We start from the raw sequence: 17710 nt of genomic DNA on the forward strand, positions 1-17710 counted from the left end.
TTATCTTTGGGCAATTAAGTTGGACTCATGTTCAAAAAAAAAAGGGCTCCTGCTGTCTAGCATTAAACTTTGGGCGAGCACTAATGAATTGCTCCTGCGTGTCATTTTCTTTAGGCTCGAATTTGTGGCTAGAGCGAGGTTAGTGACGGGAAGAAGAGTGTTGGAAACGGGCGAGGCGGCAGCACCCAAAACAAGGCCATGGAGATGCCATATGTACCTTCCACGAGAACATGGAGAACTCGGATAATTCACTCATACTGTACTTATTTCTCTCCCACATCTTTCGAGCAAAGTCGATGTCCAGCGGCCTCCTACACAAATCATCACACAAAGCAACCAAAATCCGTTGTTGATTTCAGAAAACGGCAGGGGGCTATCCGCAAATGTGCATTGTTGACCAGCTTAGCCAACGTGGCACCAATTGTCGCGTCATGATTATATTTGGACCAAAACATCACATTCCCTGCAAATTTTAGACTAAAACATCACATTCACCTCCGCAGGAAGCAAAGCAACAAACGTAATCAGTGTGGGTCAGCAGTGAAGTCAGCCAACCACTTAATAAAAAAAAGAAAAAAAGCAGTGAGGTCACCCTGCCGGCCTGGTGCGCGGCCTCGATAAGTAAACAGAGGCCCAACCAGAAGCCTCGTACCTTCCGCAGTCTGCACGAACAGGTTCGAAACAACTCGCAGTCAAAGCGTTCCGCTCTCCTCCGGTCGCTGCGCTGCCGTCGCCTTGTCCTCCTCCTCAGCTCACCTCCGTCGGCTGTTCTGGTTCCCAGCCCCAAACCCCCGGCCACCAGCAGCCTCGGCAGGATGGCTAGCCCGCAGTGCTGCGCGGACCCGCCGACGCTCAACCCCGCCGGCGGGGAGGGCAGGGTCGTCGACAGCCTCGGCGGGGTCACGGCATACGTCGCCGGCGTCCGAGAGTCCAACGCCGCCGTCGTCCTCATCTCCGACATCTTTGGTAACCCCCGCCCTCGACCAGAACCAAATGCTTCTCTGCTGGGGATGCTAGTAACGACCTGCTAACAGCGCTTCCCCTCTTCTGTTTGCACTTTGCAGGGTTTGAAGCGCCGATTCTGAGGTATACGTTTCTGTGCTGTGCTTCCTGATATTGCGACCTCTGTTTCGCGCTAATATCTGTAGGGTCAGTCGAGTGCGTTTGCTGTTGATTTTTCCGTTATCTTCCTGGTATCCGCACGAGGAGGACAAAGGATATTTGTATCGCAGTCACCGCATACAAGTTTCTCATTATTCAGTATTCACACATGCTCCCTCCATTTCTTTTTAGTTTGCATATAAAATTTGTTTGAAGTCAAACTTTGTAAAGTTTGACCAACTATGTAAGAAAAAAAAATCAACATTCACAATATGATGCATCATGACATTAATTTTCATACTGTATAACTTTTGTATTGTAAGTGTTGATATTTTTAAGATAAATCTGGTCAAACTTTATGTAGTTTGACTTCAAACAAATTTTATACATAGAGTCAAAAGAAACAGATGGAGTGCTTTGGGAAAATGTACTATTGGAATGTCCGCACAATTTATGGCTGGAATTTTAGGCGGGCTGTTAATTTTTTGAATAGTTTTATTCCTGCAAAATATATATATATTTTGAATAGTTTTTAGTGGCCTTCTGTTTTATGACGGACTATGCTCTCTACTTTACTTTATCGCAACCAGCGAGTGTCACCTATGAATTTCTGATGCAGTTTCTTTCCTCATGAAGGAAGATAGCCGATAAAGTTGCTTCGTCGGGATATTTTGTTGTGGTGCCAGATTTCTTACATGGGGATCCATTTGTACCTGAAAATGCTGACAGACCAATACAAGTGTGGATCAAGGAACACCCCCTGGTTTGTTGTCTTCTGATTCCCTCAAACCCTGTTCCTTTTTTTTTCTTGTAAATGTTCAGGTCACTTGCCTTAGTTTATGTTTAACGTATATGTTTCGGGAGCTTTCCAGTTTCCATTGCATGAGATTGCTGGCTTTGGTACTTTGATTCAGACAGTGTTAACTAAGGTAACCAAGGGTGGGATGTGATAATAAAACCAATAGGTCCAAATCTAACAGCATGTATATGTCAGCTTGATATGACTTTGTAAGAATATATGTAGAATATTGGCTGATTGTTCACCTTCTCTTCCACCAATGTGGATACGCCCTACTAAGCGTGATATGGGTTTGAGTCTCCTCGCCTCCTAAGAATGGGAATCCCCCCTCCAACCCAGCGGCGGCAGGATGAGGCAACAAGGGAGGGGGGAGGGGGTGGTGGTCTAAGGGTTGTTGCCCCTGTGTCGCCTAAGGGTGAAGGCACACTTAATTTTTGACAATGGAGTTGATTTAGCCATTTCTGAAGTTACTTCTAGCTGAAGGTGATGCGGCATTATGGTTTTTAATCTATCTAATAAACGAATGAACTGTTCCTTTATACAGGGAAAAGCATTTGAAGAGGCAAAACCTGTTATTGCTGCTCTAAAAGAACAAGGAGTGTCTACTGTTGGGGCTGCAGGTTATTGCTGGGGTGGTAAGCACTATTTTGTTTTGTTACATCTGAACCCAAAATTCTAAGGTTTAACCTGCTAAGCATTCTGCTTCTTCTCCCCATATATCAGCAAAGGTAGTTGCAGAGTTAGCGAAAGCTAATGAGATCCAGGCAGCTGTTATGTCGCACCCTTCTGCTGTTACTGTTGACGATATCAAAGGTAAGATCTCTACCTTGAGAATTTAACATTGTTCCATTTGAAAGGCTTCAGATTCTTACACTATGACATGTGCTATATTTCAGAGGTGAAATGCCCCATCGCTGTACTTGGAGCTGAAAATGACAAAACATCCCCACCAGAATTGGTCAAACAGTTCGAGCAGGTTCTATCCTCTAACACAGGGGTAAGTTCTCATTTCGAGCAACCTTCAAGTCAACTTATGATGTTGGCAAGTTATGGAATACGTAATATTACTGAGGTTAAACTAAATTTGAAACTGCCCCAGTGCCAAGCCATATCTGATTAGTATACTGTTTGACTGTTCCAGCATAATGTGTTGCTACTTCCTCCCAATCTTAATTAGCTTTGACATCAGAGGAGCTATCAATCATCCCTTAATTAAGGGCAAACTAGCCTTTACACGCAATATTTTACTTTACGAGTCACTGGACCTAGCAGCATTTTATAGTACTAGTTTATCCATGTGAATGACCAGTTTCTTGGAAGTAAGAAGGTATTACCATATATTCACCAGAAAGTGTAGTATCATAAGAAAAAAAAAAGGAAGATTGATAAAAAGCAACCAAAAAGTACAGTAGAATGTCGGTAAATTGGAGACACACATTACGGTACGACATTGTTGCAGAACCGGAGCTTAAAATCTTTCATCCTGATATGGTCTTTATGAACCTACAGATTGCTCACTTTGTCAAGATTTTCCCTGGGGTTTCTCATGGATGGGCTGTGAGATACAAAAGTGAAGATGCAGGTGCTGTGAAGAGCGCCGAGGAAGCCCTGTCAGACATGATTGACTGGTTTAACAAGAACCTAAAGTGAACCTGAATTAGTGGTCCTTTTTTCGTAATAAGCCAGTGTCACTCTTCACCGGTCATCATTCAAAACATCCAGGGTTTATGCTATGGTCCTAGCTATAGGGCCTGTATCAATGGTCGTGCAGGTGTCTTTCATGTGCTAGTATACGTACATTGTGTGCTTGCTCATAGCAGTCTCTGCTTGTATTGAACACATTACTATAATATTATTGCAGTGAAATAAAATGTGATATTTGTAGTTTTGAGAGTTGGCCCACTTGTCTGTTTGTCTCTATATAATCTGTGTGGTGATTATTGTTCTCTCATTTTTCGTTATTATAAAATGATTGGCTCTGCTCACTCCAAAGCCGCACGCCGTCATCTCCAACACCTCCGGTAAGGCAACTGGTCGGTCTCCAACACCTGCAGCTTTCCAGACACTGGTGCCTATAGTGTATGTATACCGAGTAACGGGGACCATTTTGTCTTTGCAGCGTTCGACGTGCCGAAACTGAGGTACACTGAATTTATTTTCTCGTGAGAGTTGCCCTTTGCATCTCCTTCAACATGGAGCAACTGCTTAATTTTGTCAATGGTGTGATTCTGCATGTAGAAACGGTGACCTTCGGTCACTGCATCCTGACGACCATACAACCATGCTGTGGATGGTGTTAATGAAACATATTTCTTATGAGAAGGAAAGGGAGCTGGAATTACAGAATGGCGATCTTCTGTTTGTAGTTTTCGGTTCAAATTTGTCTCCCTTGTCTGCTTCATACCTTCATATTTGTTCAACTTAATAGGACATTTACATTTGCTTGCATACATATCAGCAAAAGAACGGAATGCGTAAGTAAATTTTGAACATAATGAAAGAAATGCTGACCTCGTTAATCTCCATGCTGGAAAACTAGATCGGGAATGATCTACAACTGTGCTTCTATGCTCTTTTCTCTTTATGGAAGCTTATTTATCTTAAGCTAGTGCTATCCTTCATTCATGGGATTGCCACTAATGCTTAAATGTCTATCTAACGGAGGAAGATAGCGGACGAGGTTGCTTTGTCTGGTTACTTTGATGTAGTGCCAGATTCCCTGCATGGGGATCCATACCAGCCCAACAATCATAACAATCCTGGAATGTTGATACAGGCACATAGTTCATTTTGTTGTCTCTGGATATCGTCCTTTCTTATGTTGTTTTTGGGGAGCGTCTCGACGCGACTGCTCCTGATCCGTCCCCGTCTTCGTCTGCCTTAGCTTCCACTACTCCCCCCGCATCAACACCATGGTCGAAGACGCCGCCGCCAAGAAGAAGGCCACGGGTGACGCCGAGGCTGCTGCTGCCACCACCGTGTTGGCCTGGCCAACCGAAGGGTATGAACTGTTCATCCCTCGTTTACTCATACATGTGCTAGCTGTATATATGTTGTTTATAGATGTTTCAGTTCTATGTACTGTACGTGCTCACATGCTTAAGTTTTGGTATGAGATGCTTACTCGTGGATTAGATTAGTCGCAAAGTTACTAATATTTTCAACAATACATACTACTTATTTGTGTCGAATTACAGGATCATGCTTAGAAACTTTATGCTCATGGTTTACTTTCGTAAGATTTGAAGAACATAGATTTCCTATCTTTTTGGTAATCAAGATCACAGAGTCCTGCGGAAGCCGCACTACTATTAAGAAGCTCTAGTGCCGGGGCTGTAAGATATTATTGGGGTCGAGCATGTCATGTTTCACGTGCTGCCACTAAAAACAAGTTAAATGCGTTTAATTAACCTAAATAATAAATATCACACGTGTGGCACGAAGCACTCCAGCTCCGAGGTTTCTTATAATTAAAGTTGTCATCCGAAAAGAAAAAAAAAAGAAAACTAAAACCTGCCATCTGAAAACAAGTTGTCATGCTTGACAACTAAAGTTGCCATCCTTACTTCACTAAACTTGTCATAAAAACGTTCAAAGTTCTTATGTGTTTGTGCCACACGTGTGACACTTATCAGGGTCATGAATTAAAGGCAACTCTTGGAGCCAGCTGACTGATAACTAAGGTGCACATCGACATGTGGCCATGGGATCCGAGTTGATCAGGAGGCACACAATACATCTCTCCTCACACATCCATGTAGTCACAGTCACGGAAAAAAAAAACGTTTGGTATGGATTGCGACAAGGCTTGTGTTGCACTGGCTGAATGCAACATGAACCTTGTTGCAAAGAAAGGGATTTGCGGATCTAGTTTGTAGTCGCGGAAATAAAATCCTGTGGGGATTACAACAAGGTTTGTGTTGTGAAGCCGTGAGCGCAACATGAACCTTTGTTGCAAAGAAAGGAATTTGAGGATCTAATTTGCAGTCGTGGGAAAAAAATTATTCGTCCGTGACTACAACTAGTCTCGTGTTTCAAAGCACTAAGCGCAATACAAACTCTGTTGCAAAGAAGTGGATTTGAGGATTTAGTTGCAGCCGTAGAAAAAAACCGTTAGATGGGGATTGGAACAAGGACCGTGTTGTAAAGCGCCAAGCGCAACATGAAGCTTGCTGCAAAGGCCCAAGGGCTCATGATGAGAGATCGGACGGCTGTCCACGACTCCATCCAACGGCTTCCCGCGCGGTAGATCTTCTAGGACGTGCAGCGTCCCCCTTGATTTCGTTTTGATTTTTCACCTGATACGTCTTGACTAAACATAGAAATTGAGAAAGTGGACATAAAATAGACCCAAAATAAAGCAAGCGGGTTGGGCCGTCGTGGGAAATGTCACTGCGGCAGGTAGACGGTAGACCCGCGACAAGAAAGCATCTGACTCTGACGATGAAGGAAGCATCGCATCAAACGGAATCACCCAACAAACCCCCGCCTCGACGCCAGCAGGTTCGAAACAAATACGTGCCCACCAAGGCATTCGCTTCGCGGCCAGTCTCCCATGCCCAACTACTCGCAGCCTCGCCGCCAGGAGACAAGCATGAGTGAGGATGGCGAGCCCGCAGTGCTGCGCGAACCCGCCGGCGCTGAACCCCGCCGGCGGGGAGGGCAGGGTCGTCGGCGACGACTTCGACGGGATCGCGGCGTAGGTCGCTGGCTCCGCCGAGTCCAAGGCCGCAGTCATCCTCATCTTGGATATCTTCGGTAATACGTACCCCCCTCGACCAGAGCTCCCAAATGCTCCTCTCCTCTGCTTGACTTATTAACGGTTAACTAACAGCGCTTGGCCTTTCCCTTGCAGGGTTTGGAGCGCCGAATCTGAGGTATACATTTACCTGTACTCTCGGCAAATGGTAGATCACTGGAGTGTTCTTCACACGATTTGCGGCTGGGATTTTAGCACTCTTGTTAAATTTGAATATACTAGGCTTTACCGCCTTTTTTATCCTTTTATTGTTATGATGGGCAACGACAATTTACCGCAACCAAACAACACTGTCCCACCAGTGAACGGATTCTGATTGCCTCAAAAAAGAAAAGGGGGTCTGATGAAATTTCTTACCTCAGGAAGGAAGATAGCTGATAAAGTCGCTTCGTCAGGATACTTGGTTGTGGTGCCAGATTTCTTACATGGGAAGCCATATTCACACGAAAACGCTGATAGACCATTTCCAGCGTGGATAAAGGATCATGCCCCGGTTTGTTGTCCCCTGATTCCGTGCAACCTATTCCTTTTATTTTTGCAAACGTTCAGGACTTCAGGCCACCTGATTTAAGTTTATGTTTGAGGTATATATGTCGTGTAATCATACCCGTTTACATCGCATGACATTGCTGGCCTTCTTAGTACTTCCATTACACAGTGTTAGCTAATGTGCACGGGGGAAATTAACCCCGCGTCGTCCTCCTGGGCGGCACGGCGACCCGCAGCCGCGCCGCCGGGAGGCCCTACTCCGCCAGCTCCCGCATCGCCGCCACCAGAGGGCTGGCAGGCGAAGCCGTGCCTAGCCCCGGGATGGTGGCGGCGGGGCGGACTCATTCCCGTCTTGGTGCTGAGAGCCCCTCCCCTCCTCGAGATCTCATAGTGGCATGGCTCAGGGGGCCCTCTCTGGCGGCTGCGCCCAGTCTGGCGAATGGCGGCATCCTCGTCGTCTTCCTCATCGCGGCCCTGCTCACCCTTCCCCTACCCCTCCCTTGATCCCATCTGTGTCACGGGCAAAGGGCTAGAGCGGTGGTGGCCTTCGAGTGCCTTAAGGCCTAGTCGGTCTCGAGTTGCTGGCCTCGGCTAGATCTAGCCCATGTTGGTGGCGGTGTCGTGCGGTGCTGGAGACCGGTCGTCCACCTGGACCGGTCGTCGGGATGACGCGGGCGTCATGAGGTGTTGACGGCGGCCCGTAGGGTCCTTGCGCTGGGCATGTGGGGCTGCGGCGACGTGCTGGCCTTCCGCGTGTGCAGTGCCGGGTGACGGCGCTGTGATCTTCAATTGGTGGTGATGATCCAGATCCGATCGGCCAGATGGTGGTGGCTATAGATTGTTCTGCAGCGACTTCCTATGGATCCACGATAGCGGAGGTCATCAAAAAGACTTCGGGAGGTTTAGCTCTCGATCCAATGGATGACTTCAGTGGTGGAATGCAAATTATGAATGACGACTTGACGCAAAGGGATGGCTGTGAGGTGGCGACAGTCCAATTGTAGCTGTCGGGATTGCGGAAAAGCGGTGGCGACAACACTTGTGTGACTTGGATGGTGATGCTGCGTGCACCCGGTCTCGAGCACCTGGGCGAAAGCCTAGGTCAGACCCGAGTGGTTGTGCCTGGCAATGGTGATGTTTCTTTTACGTTGTTACCTTGTTGGAGGCATTGCTTGGATACGCTTGGAGTGATACTTCAGGGTGAAAACTTAGATTCTGGCCTTTGTGGTTGGATCCGGTGACAGCGGCACTTGAGTGTCGCTCCCTTCCTGAAGGCGTTGCTGTTGAAGATCATCATCATCAATGTGGTGTCAATGGTTGGTGCGGATATGGTCTCAGTTTTAGTTTGTCGATCATTGATCTGATCATTATGGGGCTTTTCTTTTTCATTTTCCTCGCCTATGCATAGCTTTTGGTCTTATGACTTTGCTAGCTGTTGGTGTGTTTCTGCGTATGTGTTGGATTGGCTGTGTGCATCCTAGTTATGCAGAGGCCGTGTGTGTGCTCATTATGTTATGTATCCTCTTGATGCTTCATTTTGAGCCAATAAAATTCACCCTTTGTCAAAAAAAAAGTTAAAGTAAACCAAGGGCGGGGAATGATGATAAAAGCAATAGACCCAAGCCTAACAACATTTGGCAGCTTGAGATGACTTGTATGATATTTTCATGTTCAGATTCTCCAAAGTGGAGAAGCTCTCGTGGCTTGGCCGGTCAGATGGCTAAATTGGATCCTCGCAAAAAAAAATGGCTAAATTGGAGATGTCACACTTAACATGTCGGGTAATGAGCCTCCTCACCTCATTGGAATAAAATCCGGTGGGGATCCTCCCATCGGTCCCATTTTGATTCATCTTCGGTCAAAATGTATAGTATGTTTATTTCTGATGTTAATCCATCTAACATAAACGAACAAATTGTTCCTTTCTGTAGGAAAAGGAATTTGAAGAGGCAAAACGAATTGTTGCCGCGCTAAAGGAGCAAGGAGCGTCTAGTCACTACAAAAAAAATACACTTCCATAATGATACGTGTTTGTCACAGTAGGTCGCGTTTTCTGTCATGCATGTACATCCATGACAAATTTATAACAAAATCAAGATAATCATACCTGTGTTGTCGTAGAAGTGTTTCATAGCATTACCAAAATTATCATCACGGAAGTGTCCACTTTCATGACGATAAATCGCGCGTCACAGAAGTGCTTTCGTCAAGGGTGACCGACACGTGGCATCCATCGTAACGGAACGCCGTTAAGCTATCGGGTCGAATTTTGGACCCGGTAACCCGTTAACAGCCACGACCAATGCAGATTTTCCACGTGTAAAATTCTCATTGGCTGACGGATCCATGCGTCAGCTCTGCATTGGCACATGTGCCACTCATCCAACGATCGAGATGGGCCTATGATATGTTGACACGTGGACCAACCCAAAAGTGACCCACAAAGTTTAAATGGGCCGGCCCAATCGAAGGCCCATAAGATTTAGCGGGCCATAATGGGCCGGCCCAGCTAAAGGCCCACAAAATTTAGCGGACCATAATGGGCCGGACCAGCTAAAGGCCCACAAAATTTAGCGGGTCATAATGGCCCGGCCCAGCTAAAGGCCCACACGAATTTGCTGACCATAATGGGCCGGCCCAGCAGAAGGCCCACAAGATTTTGCGGACCACAATATGCTGGCCCAGCTAAAGGCCCACAAGATTCTGCAGACCATAGTGGGCTGGCCCAGCTAAAGGCCCAACATTCTCTGTCAAATCGGCCCGTCAACGGCCTGTCCTAAACTTGTCATCAACGCGGCCCATGGTCACTTCTGGCCCATTAACTCTCTGCTAAGTAATTGGGCCGAATTACGGCCCGGTGTATTTTCGGCCTGTTAAAGGTCCGGCTTCATTTGGGCCCATTTACAGGCCATCAAAACTTTCAGCCCATAAACGACCGTGAAGGATTTTGGTCATATTCGGCCATGTCTGACATTCGGCCTGTTAGAGGCCCACAATAGATTTGCGCCACTTTCGGCCTGTTGTCATTTCCGGCCTGTTAACGCCGGACGTAAAACCATGGGCCATATGTGGCCCAACATCATATCGGGCCCATTAATGGCCCATATAAAAATGACGATAATCTAGCCCGACCGAGGTTCCGGCCCGTTGAAGGCCCGTGTATTAGGTCGGCGCATTTACGGCCCGTCCGAATTTCGGCCTGTCAAAGATCCGCATCGTAAATGAGCCACCATTTCGGCCTGCTAAGTCTAGTGGGTTATTTGGCACAATCAGGGCCCAATCTCACTTTCGGTCTAGTAAAGGCCCATGTTTTTTATGGGCTCGAGATATTTACACCTGTAAACGGCCTAATTTTACTGAGGGCCCAACTTATGTTTAGGCCTGTTAAAGGCCCACTATGGGCACAGGCCTACCAGAAAAATATGAAAGCTTATGCTGATTTAGACCGAGATATTTTTAGTGGGCTACATGCCAATTTCGGCTCGTAATCGTTTTTAGCCCAATTGGAATGGGCCCGATGAATGTTGGCATGTTGGGCTGCTACGAAGCTTTCGGCCGAATACATTACTAAGATAAACCTACACTATACAAAAATAGCGTCGTAATTACTGCAGCCTATGGCAGCATCATAAATGTTGTATCACAACAAAATAAATTCCAACCATACAACAAAAGGCCTATTGGCATAAAGTTTACAATCCTTCCAGATAAAAGCACCATCAGATATATAGAAGCACAGATCATTTGACTTGAGTGCTAATATTTCAGGCTGTAGAATCTGATGGAGCAGCACGATCTCCATCTTTTTCTGCCATTGCTCTTGAACAATGAAGCGAATGTCTAATAGTCTGGTTTCAAAACCATTCATATCTTGACGACATTTCTCAACCACTATTCTTGTTTCCGAAACAACGTCCATTAGGGATTGGACTTGTGTATGGAGCACAAATATATCACTCTGTCTAGCAGGAAATTTTGTTCAGAAGGCGATTTGGACGAGGTTACCTTGACAACCAACCCAGAATTACGCAGGAAGGTGCTTTTTGCATTGTTAGTGGAGAGATACTGACGCACTGCAGCAAGAGGTGACATTGTGCCTGTAGTAGCCTCGTCACCTTTAGGTGGTTGTGGCTGTTCAATCATTTGTTTCATAGCTTCCTGAAAGTTTAAACTTGTAGATTAGTGTACTAGATAATTTACTAATGAGAATAAAACAAACAAAGTAGGTTAAACATTTATACATAACTTATTTTGGTGAACTACTGTAATACATTAGCATGTATTGTAGTTCCAACTACATAATAAAATCACTTTCGGAACATATGTCCATGTAGCATGCCTACTGTATTGTCTATTTCCTCACATTCGTTGACATCTAAGGATAAAGAGACATGGTTTCAAGTAGGATGAACATAGTATGACATGATCCATATCATGGGCAAACAGATATAAAGCAAACATTCTATTTTATCATTGTGTGCGCACGTGAACATAACAACTAGATTACAGATCAAGACCAAAAGAATATCCTTCATCTCTTTTAAACCATGTAAGTTGAAATGATACGTTAAGACAACTGTGTATAAAAGTGAACAGAGTAACTGACATTGGATACAAACCAAGTACTTAAATGAACACATCGCAGTACCAATCAGTTCAAGACAGGAGGAGTAAGGACTTACAACAGCGGCTTGAACTGGTGTGCTCATGCCCTTCATCTTGCTGGTGTGGCAATCCTTGAAGATTTGCACTGCATTCGGTTCAGGTTCTTTTTGGTCCGCACGGTCTTTCCTCTGTATTTGAAACAAGTCAATATAGATACGATAATATGGCACACAAAAAAGAAGGAAGTAGCAGCTATTTACAAGAGCCTCGCAGTGTGCAATATGGCTACGAGATCCTGCTGTCTATTGGAATTTCACTTTAGAATTGTTGGTTTTGTTCTTCAAATAGTTAGCCTAGAACAAGATACACTTGTAAGGCACATACATAAATACAAGTTCAATATGTGGTCTGATCAAATACATATAGCCTACCTGATACTTTGGATCAGACCAGTGTTTAACGAGGGCTGTCCAGTCTTCATCTGTAATATATTCCATTGGAGATGTTTGAGCGATTTCATTGTTAGCCTTGCCTTCAAAGTGAGATTTTCTAAGGTGGTACCGATACTGTCGAAGAGCAGACTGAAAAACATGAGTGCATGCTTGTTTAGTTTCATCATCTTTTGGATCCAACTTGAACCTCATCTGTTGAAAAAAGAATGTGAGTCTTATTAGGAGGAAGCTAGAAAGTATGGGACAGAGCAAGACAATATTACTAATTGCGATGAATAACATTACTTACGGATAAATGGTCAAGGAAGGTGTTAAACTGGGTATTGTCTTTCTCATTCCTGTACTGGATCCACGTTGGGAGGATACGTGCATAACACCTAACGACAATGGCTGCCTCTGATACTAACTTGGCTGACTTTGTAGCATCACATGGCCTTTTTAAACCTGCCTCAAAATGGATCTCCATTCTTCCTCCTTTAGATTTTGTTAATCTGTCAAGCATTATCCCTGATGTCTGTTTCCGCTTGCGCCATGGTGCTAGTTCAACAACGAATATGGAAAGTGTTAGTGTACATCAAACTGTGAGAGTGCATATAAAGGAGCATGCAACTGCAACTTGACTCGGTCAGGTACCGTCTTGGTGTTGATGCTCATGAGGTTCATCTGATCTTGCCAAGTCTTGTTGTGTCAATAGTGCTTCAAAAGTAGTGTTAGGTGTGAAGGCATCTTGGGAACTGGCCAGTTCCGGAGCAAACGAACGAGTAACTAGTTGAGATGCTGGTATAGTTGAAGCGGATGCTGCAGCTGGTGGAGCAGGTGATACTGTGTTTGTAGATTTAGCCGGTGGACTTGGACCTTCTACTGCACTATAAGTACCATCATAATCTTGATAACAGATCCTTTTCCGTTTCACCCGACGAGTAACAGCACTCCCTACTATATTATTTTCCTTGGTCTTTTTTGACTTTGCCATGTCAAGCTGTACCCACAACATAAAAGAATAAAATCACTCTTCAGAACTCATTGATGCATGATACAGACAAGAAATACTTTGATGTAAGACAACCGTGTGAGGATGGAATATGTAAGAAAAACAGGACAACGTGACATATTCACAGCTACGATGTGCAAACTAAGCAGAAGGATTTTCAATAAAATAGAAGTAATGCAAGCTAGACACCATATGAAAGATGCAACCAATATTACTCTGCCAAGTTAAAAGTGTCTTGTCATAAGTGGCAATTCGAAAAATTAGAAGTAGTACAACATAGAAATCAATGCAAGATGCAACCACTATCAAACTGCCATGTTAAAAGCGTCCAATCATGAGTGACTAATGCGGGATACACAACAGTAGTACTTTGATGTAAGAACATGGTATGATAGATAGATGCAGTGTATTCTAGACACAAAAAGCCATGTCATATGCACATGTATAACGTATAAACTCGGCAGGTGCAATTTAATCAAAATAGAAGAAATACAAGCTAGACAACATATGCAACATGAAACCAATTATCACACTGTCAACTTAGAGCAAGCACCTGCAATGGTGGAGTACGGGAGATGAACTCATCATGTAAACTTGAGACTTCAACTTCATTAGCAGTAGCAGTGGCAAATCTAGAGAGTCTCTATTTGCGTCGGTGCAGAGGACCACCAACATCCCCTAACTTACTCTTTTCCTTCCTATTTTCTGATATTGCCTTATGAAGTCAAAACCACAAGAAGATGAATAAAATTAGCTCTGCATAACTGGTTGATGCATGATATAGACGAACACTACTTTGATGTAAGGCAAGCGCATGATAGGAGGATGGAATATATACAAAAAAGACAGCATTTCATATTCACACGTACGATAGGAGGATGGAATATGTATGAAAAAACAGTAAGCGGAAGGCATTTCAACAAAATTAGAAGAAATGAAAGCTAGGCACCATATGAACACGCAACCAATATCACTCTATCAGGTAAAAAGTGTCTCGTTGTAAGTGCCATTTCAAGAAATTAGAAGCAGTACAACCTAGAAGACAATGCAAGATGCAACCTACATCACAATCCCAAGTTAAATGTGTCTTATGGGTAAGTGATCATTGCAGGTGTAAGTTGTAAGCTATGCAGATGCAATTCAACATAATCAGAAGTAATACAAACTAGACATCATACAGAAAATGCAACCACATATAACAGTTCCAAGTAAGAGCAAGCACCTGTGATGGTGGAGTAGGGGAGATGTGCTCAGCATGTACACATATGTTCTAGAAACAGGAACACGTGTCATATTCACAGGCATTATGTGTAAAGTAAGCAGATGCAATTCAAGTTAGAAGCAATACAAGCTAGACATCATACGCAACATGCAACCACATATAATAGTGCCAAGTTAGAGCAAGCACCTGTGATGGTGGAGTAGGGGAGATGTGCTCATCATCTACACAGCTACGTTGACTGTCCAGCCTTGTGTTGTCTTGCGAATCTTGTTGGGAGGATGGCGGGATAGAATCTATGGAGACCCCCTGTTTGAGTTGCTCCGAAGGACCACCATCATCCACTGTCGGACTAATTTCCTTCAGTTGTAATGATTTTGCATTGTGAAGTCAAACCGATAAGAAAAAAGAATAAAATTCGCTCTTCAGAACTCATTCATGCATGATACTGACGAACACTACTCGGATGAAAGGCAAACACATGATGCGAGGATGGAATATGTATGAAAAACAGGATGGTGTGACATATTCACACCTATGATGTGGTAACTAAGCAGAAGGCATTTCAACAAATTAGAAGCACTGCAAGCTAGGCACCATATGAAAGATGCAACCAATATCACCCTGCCAAGTTCAAACTGTATGGAGTTTCAACAAATTAGAAGCAGTACATGCTAGAAATCATATGCAAGACACAACCAATATCACAGTGGCGACTTAAAGGTGCTTTATCATAAGTGACTGATGCGGGATATGCAAGAATAGTAGTCTGATGTAGAAACAGGAACACATGTCATATTCACATGCATTATGTGTAAAGTAAGCAGATGCAATTCAATAAAGTTAGAAGCAATACAAGCTAGACATCATACGCAACATGCAACCACATATAATAGTGCCAAGTTAGAGCAAGCACCTGTGATGGTGGAGTAGGGGAGATGTGCTCATCATCTACACAGCTACATTGACTGTCTAGCCTTGCGTTGTCTTGCGAGTCTTGTTGGGAGGATGGCGGAGTAGAATCTGTAGAGAACCTCCATTTCAGTTGCTCAGAAGCACCACCATCATCCAATGCCTTGCCAATTTCCTTCAGCTTTATTGATTTTGCATTGTGAGGTCATACCGACAAGAAAAAGGAATATCATTCGCTCTTCAGAACTCATTCATGCATGATATAGACGAACACTACTCTGATGAAAGGCAAAGTCATGATACGAGGATGGAATATGTACAAAAAAATGGACGGCTTGACATATTCACACCTATGATGTGGTAACTAAGCAGAAGGCACTTCAAAAAATTAGAAACACTGCAAGACACCATATAGAAGGTGCAATCAATATCACTCTGCCAAGTTAAAACTGTCTTGTCATAGGTGGCGTTCATCAAACTAGAAGCAATACATGCTAGAAATCATATTACGAAAAAGGGTTTCCCCATGCTTTATATTATAAAGCATACCACCAAGCATCCAACACAACAGTTTCAAGTACAAAAAGTCATAGAATCATGCTAGAAATCATATTCAAGACGCAAACCAATATCACACTGCCAACTTAAAGGTGTCCCATCATAAGTGACTGATGCAGGATACACAAGAAGAGTAGTTTCATGTAAGAACATGGTGTGATAGACAGATATAGTATGTACCAAAAACAAGAAAGCATGTCACATTCACATGTATCATGTGTAAGCTAAGCAGATGCAGTTTACACTAATTAGGAGCAATACGAGCTAGACACCATATGCAACATGCAACCAGATATCACACTGCCAAGTTAGAGCAAGCACCTTGGATGGTGGAGTAGGGGAGCGGAGACTTGGACCTTGTAACGCACTATCAGTACAAGGAGAATCGGTACAGATGCTCCGTTTACGTTGCTGCAGAGGACCACCATCATCGCCTTCCTTACTCTTTTCCTTCCTCTTTCTTGATTTTGCCTTGTCAAGTCAAACCCATAAGAAAAAGGAATAAAATTTGCTCTTCAGAACTCATTGATGCATGATACTGACGAACACTACTTTCATGTAAGGCAGCCGCATGATAGGACGATTGGATTATGTATGAAAAATAGGACGACATGACATATTGACATGTATGATGTATAAAGTGTAAACTAAGCACAAGGTGCTTGAACTTGTTAGAATCGATGCAAGCTAGAAACCATATGAAAGATGAAACCAATATCACTCTGCCAAATTAAAAGGGTGCCCTAACAAATGTATTTGACCAAATTAGAAGCCATACATGGCAACAGGCTAGAAATAATATGCAATATGCAACAAATAAAGGTGACTCATAGTAAGTGATTGATGCAGGATACAGAAGAGAGGTAGTTTCATGTAAGAACAAGGTTAACACATAGATGCAGTGTGTACCAAAAATAGGAAGGCATGTCATATTCGTAGGTATAGTGTGTAAACTAAGCAGATGCAATTTACCCTAATTAGAAGCATTACAAGCTAGACACCGTATGCAACATGCAACCACATATCACACTGCGAAGTTAGAGCAAGCACCTGTGATGGTGGTGTAGGGGAAGTGCGGTCTTCAGGTACAGAGCTACGTTCAATATCTTCATTTAGGCTTGCTGTTTCTTGAGAATCATGTGGAGAGGATGAAATTGCATTCTTTATAAGAGTATTGCGTCTCATATTAACCCACGCGCGTGACTGTCTCATCATAAGCGATAGATGCAGGATACACAAGAACAGTAGTTTGATGTAAGAACATGGTGTGATAGGCAGATGTAGTATGTACCAAAAACAGGAAGGCGTGTCATATTCACATGTATAATGTGTAAGCTAAGGAGATGCAATTTAACAAATTAGGAGCATTGATGAGGGATACACAAGAAAAGTAGTTTGATGTAAGAACATGGTTAATAGAAAGACGTAGTATGTACCAAAAACAGGAAGGCATGTCATATTCACAGGTATAATGTGTTAACTAAGCAGATGCAATTTACCCTAATTAGAAGCATTACAAGGTAGACACCATATGCAACATGCAACCACATATCACACTGCCAAGTAAGAGCAAGCACCTGCGATGGTGGTGTGGGGGAATTGCGGTGATCAACTAGAGAGCTACGTTGACTATCTTCATTTAGCCTTGCTGTTTCTTGAGAATCATGTGGGGAGGATGACACTGCACTCTTTAAACGAGTAGGGCGTCTCACAGTAACCCACCCGGGTGACTGTCTCATCATAAGTGATTGACGAGGGATACAAAAGAGCATTAGTTTGATGTACGAACATGGTTAATAGACATATGTAGTATGTATCAAAAACA

The 17710-nt window shown here is 43.8% G+C and overlaps 1 protein-coding gene and 1 pseudogene across 1 annotated transcript; both read left to right on the forward strand.

The window, feature by feature from the left end:
* Window positions 1-658: 658 nt before the first annotated feature.
* Window positions 659-3791, forward strand: LOC123092707 (endo-1,3;1,4-beta-D-glucanase). The gene is made up of 7 exons (XM_044514530.1): window positions 659-966; window positions 1065-1086; window positions 1738-1864; window positions 2445-2535; window positions 2624-2713; window positions 2797-2897; window positions 3410-3791. Exons 1-7 carry the CDS (start codon window positions 816-818, stop codon window positions 3548-3550), a joined length of 723 nt encoding a protein of 240 aa, XP_044370465.1. The 5' UTR covers window positions 659-815; the 3' UTR covers window positions 3551-3791.
* Window positions 3792-6204: 2413 nt separating this feature from the next.
* LOC123092716 (endo-1,3;1,4-beta-D-glucanase-like) overlaps window positions 6205-17710 on the forward strand; it is a 68264-nt pseudogene continuing 56758 nt past the window's right edge.

This window comes from Triticum aestivum, chromosome 1B, assembly GCF_018294505.1.
Source record: "Triticum aestivum cultivar Chinese Spring chromosome 1B, IWGSC CS RefSeq v2.1, whole genome shotgun sequence".
Lineage (NCBI taxonomy): Eukaryota > Viridiplantae > Streptophyta > Magnoliopsida > Poales > Poaceae > Triticum > Triticum aestivum.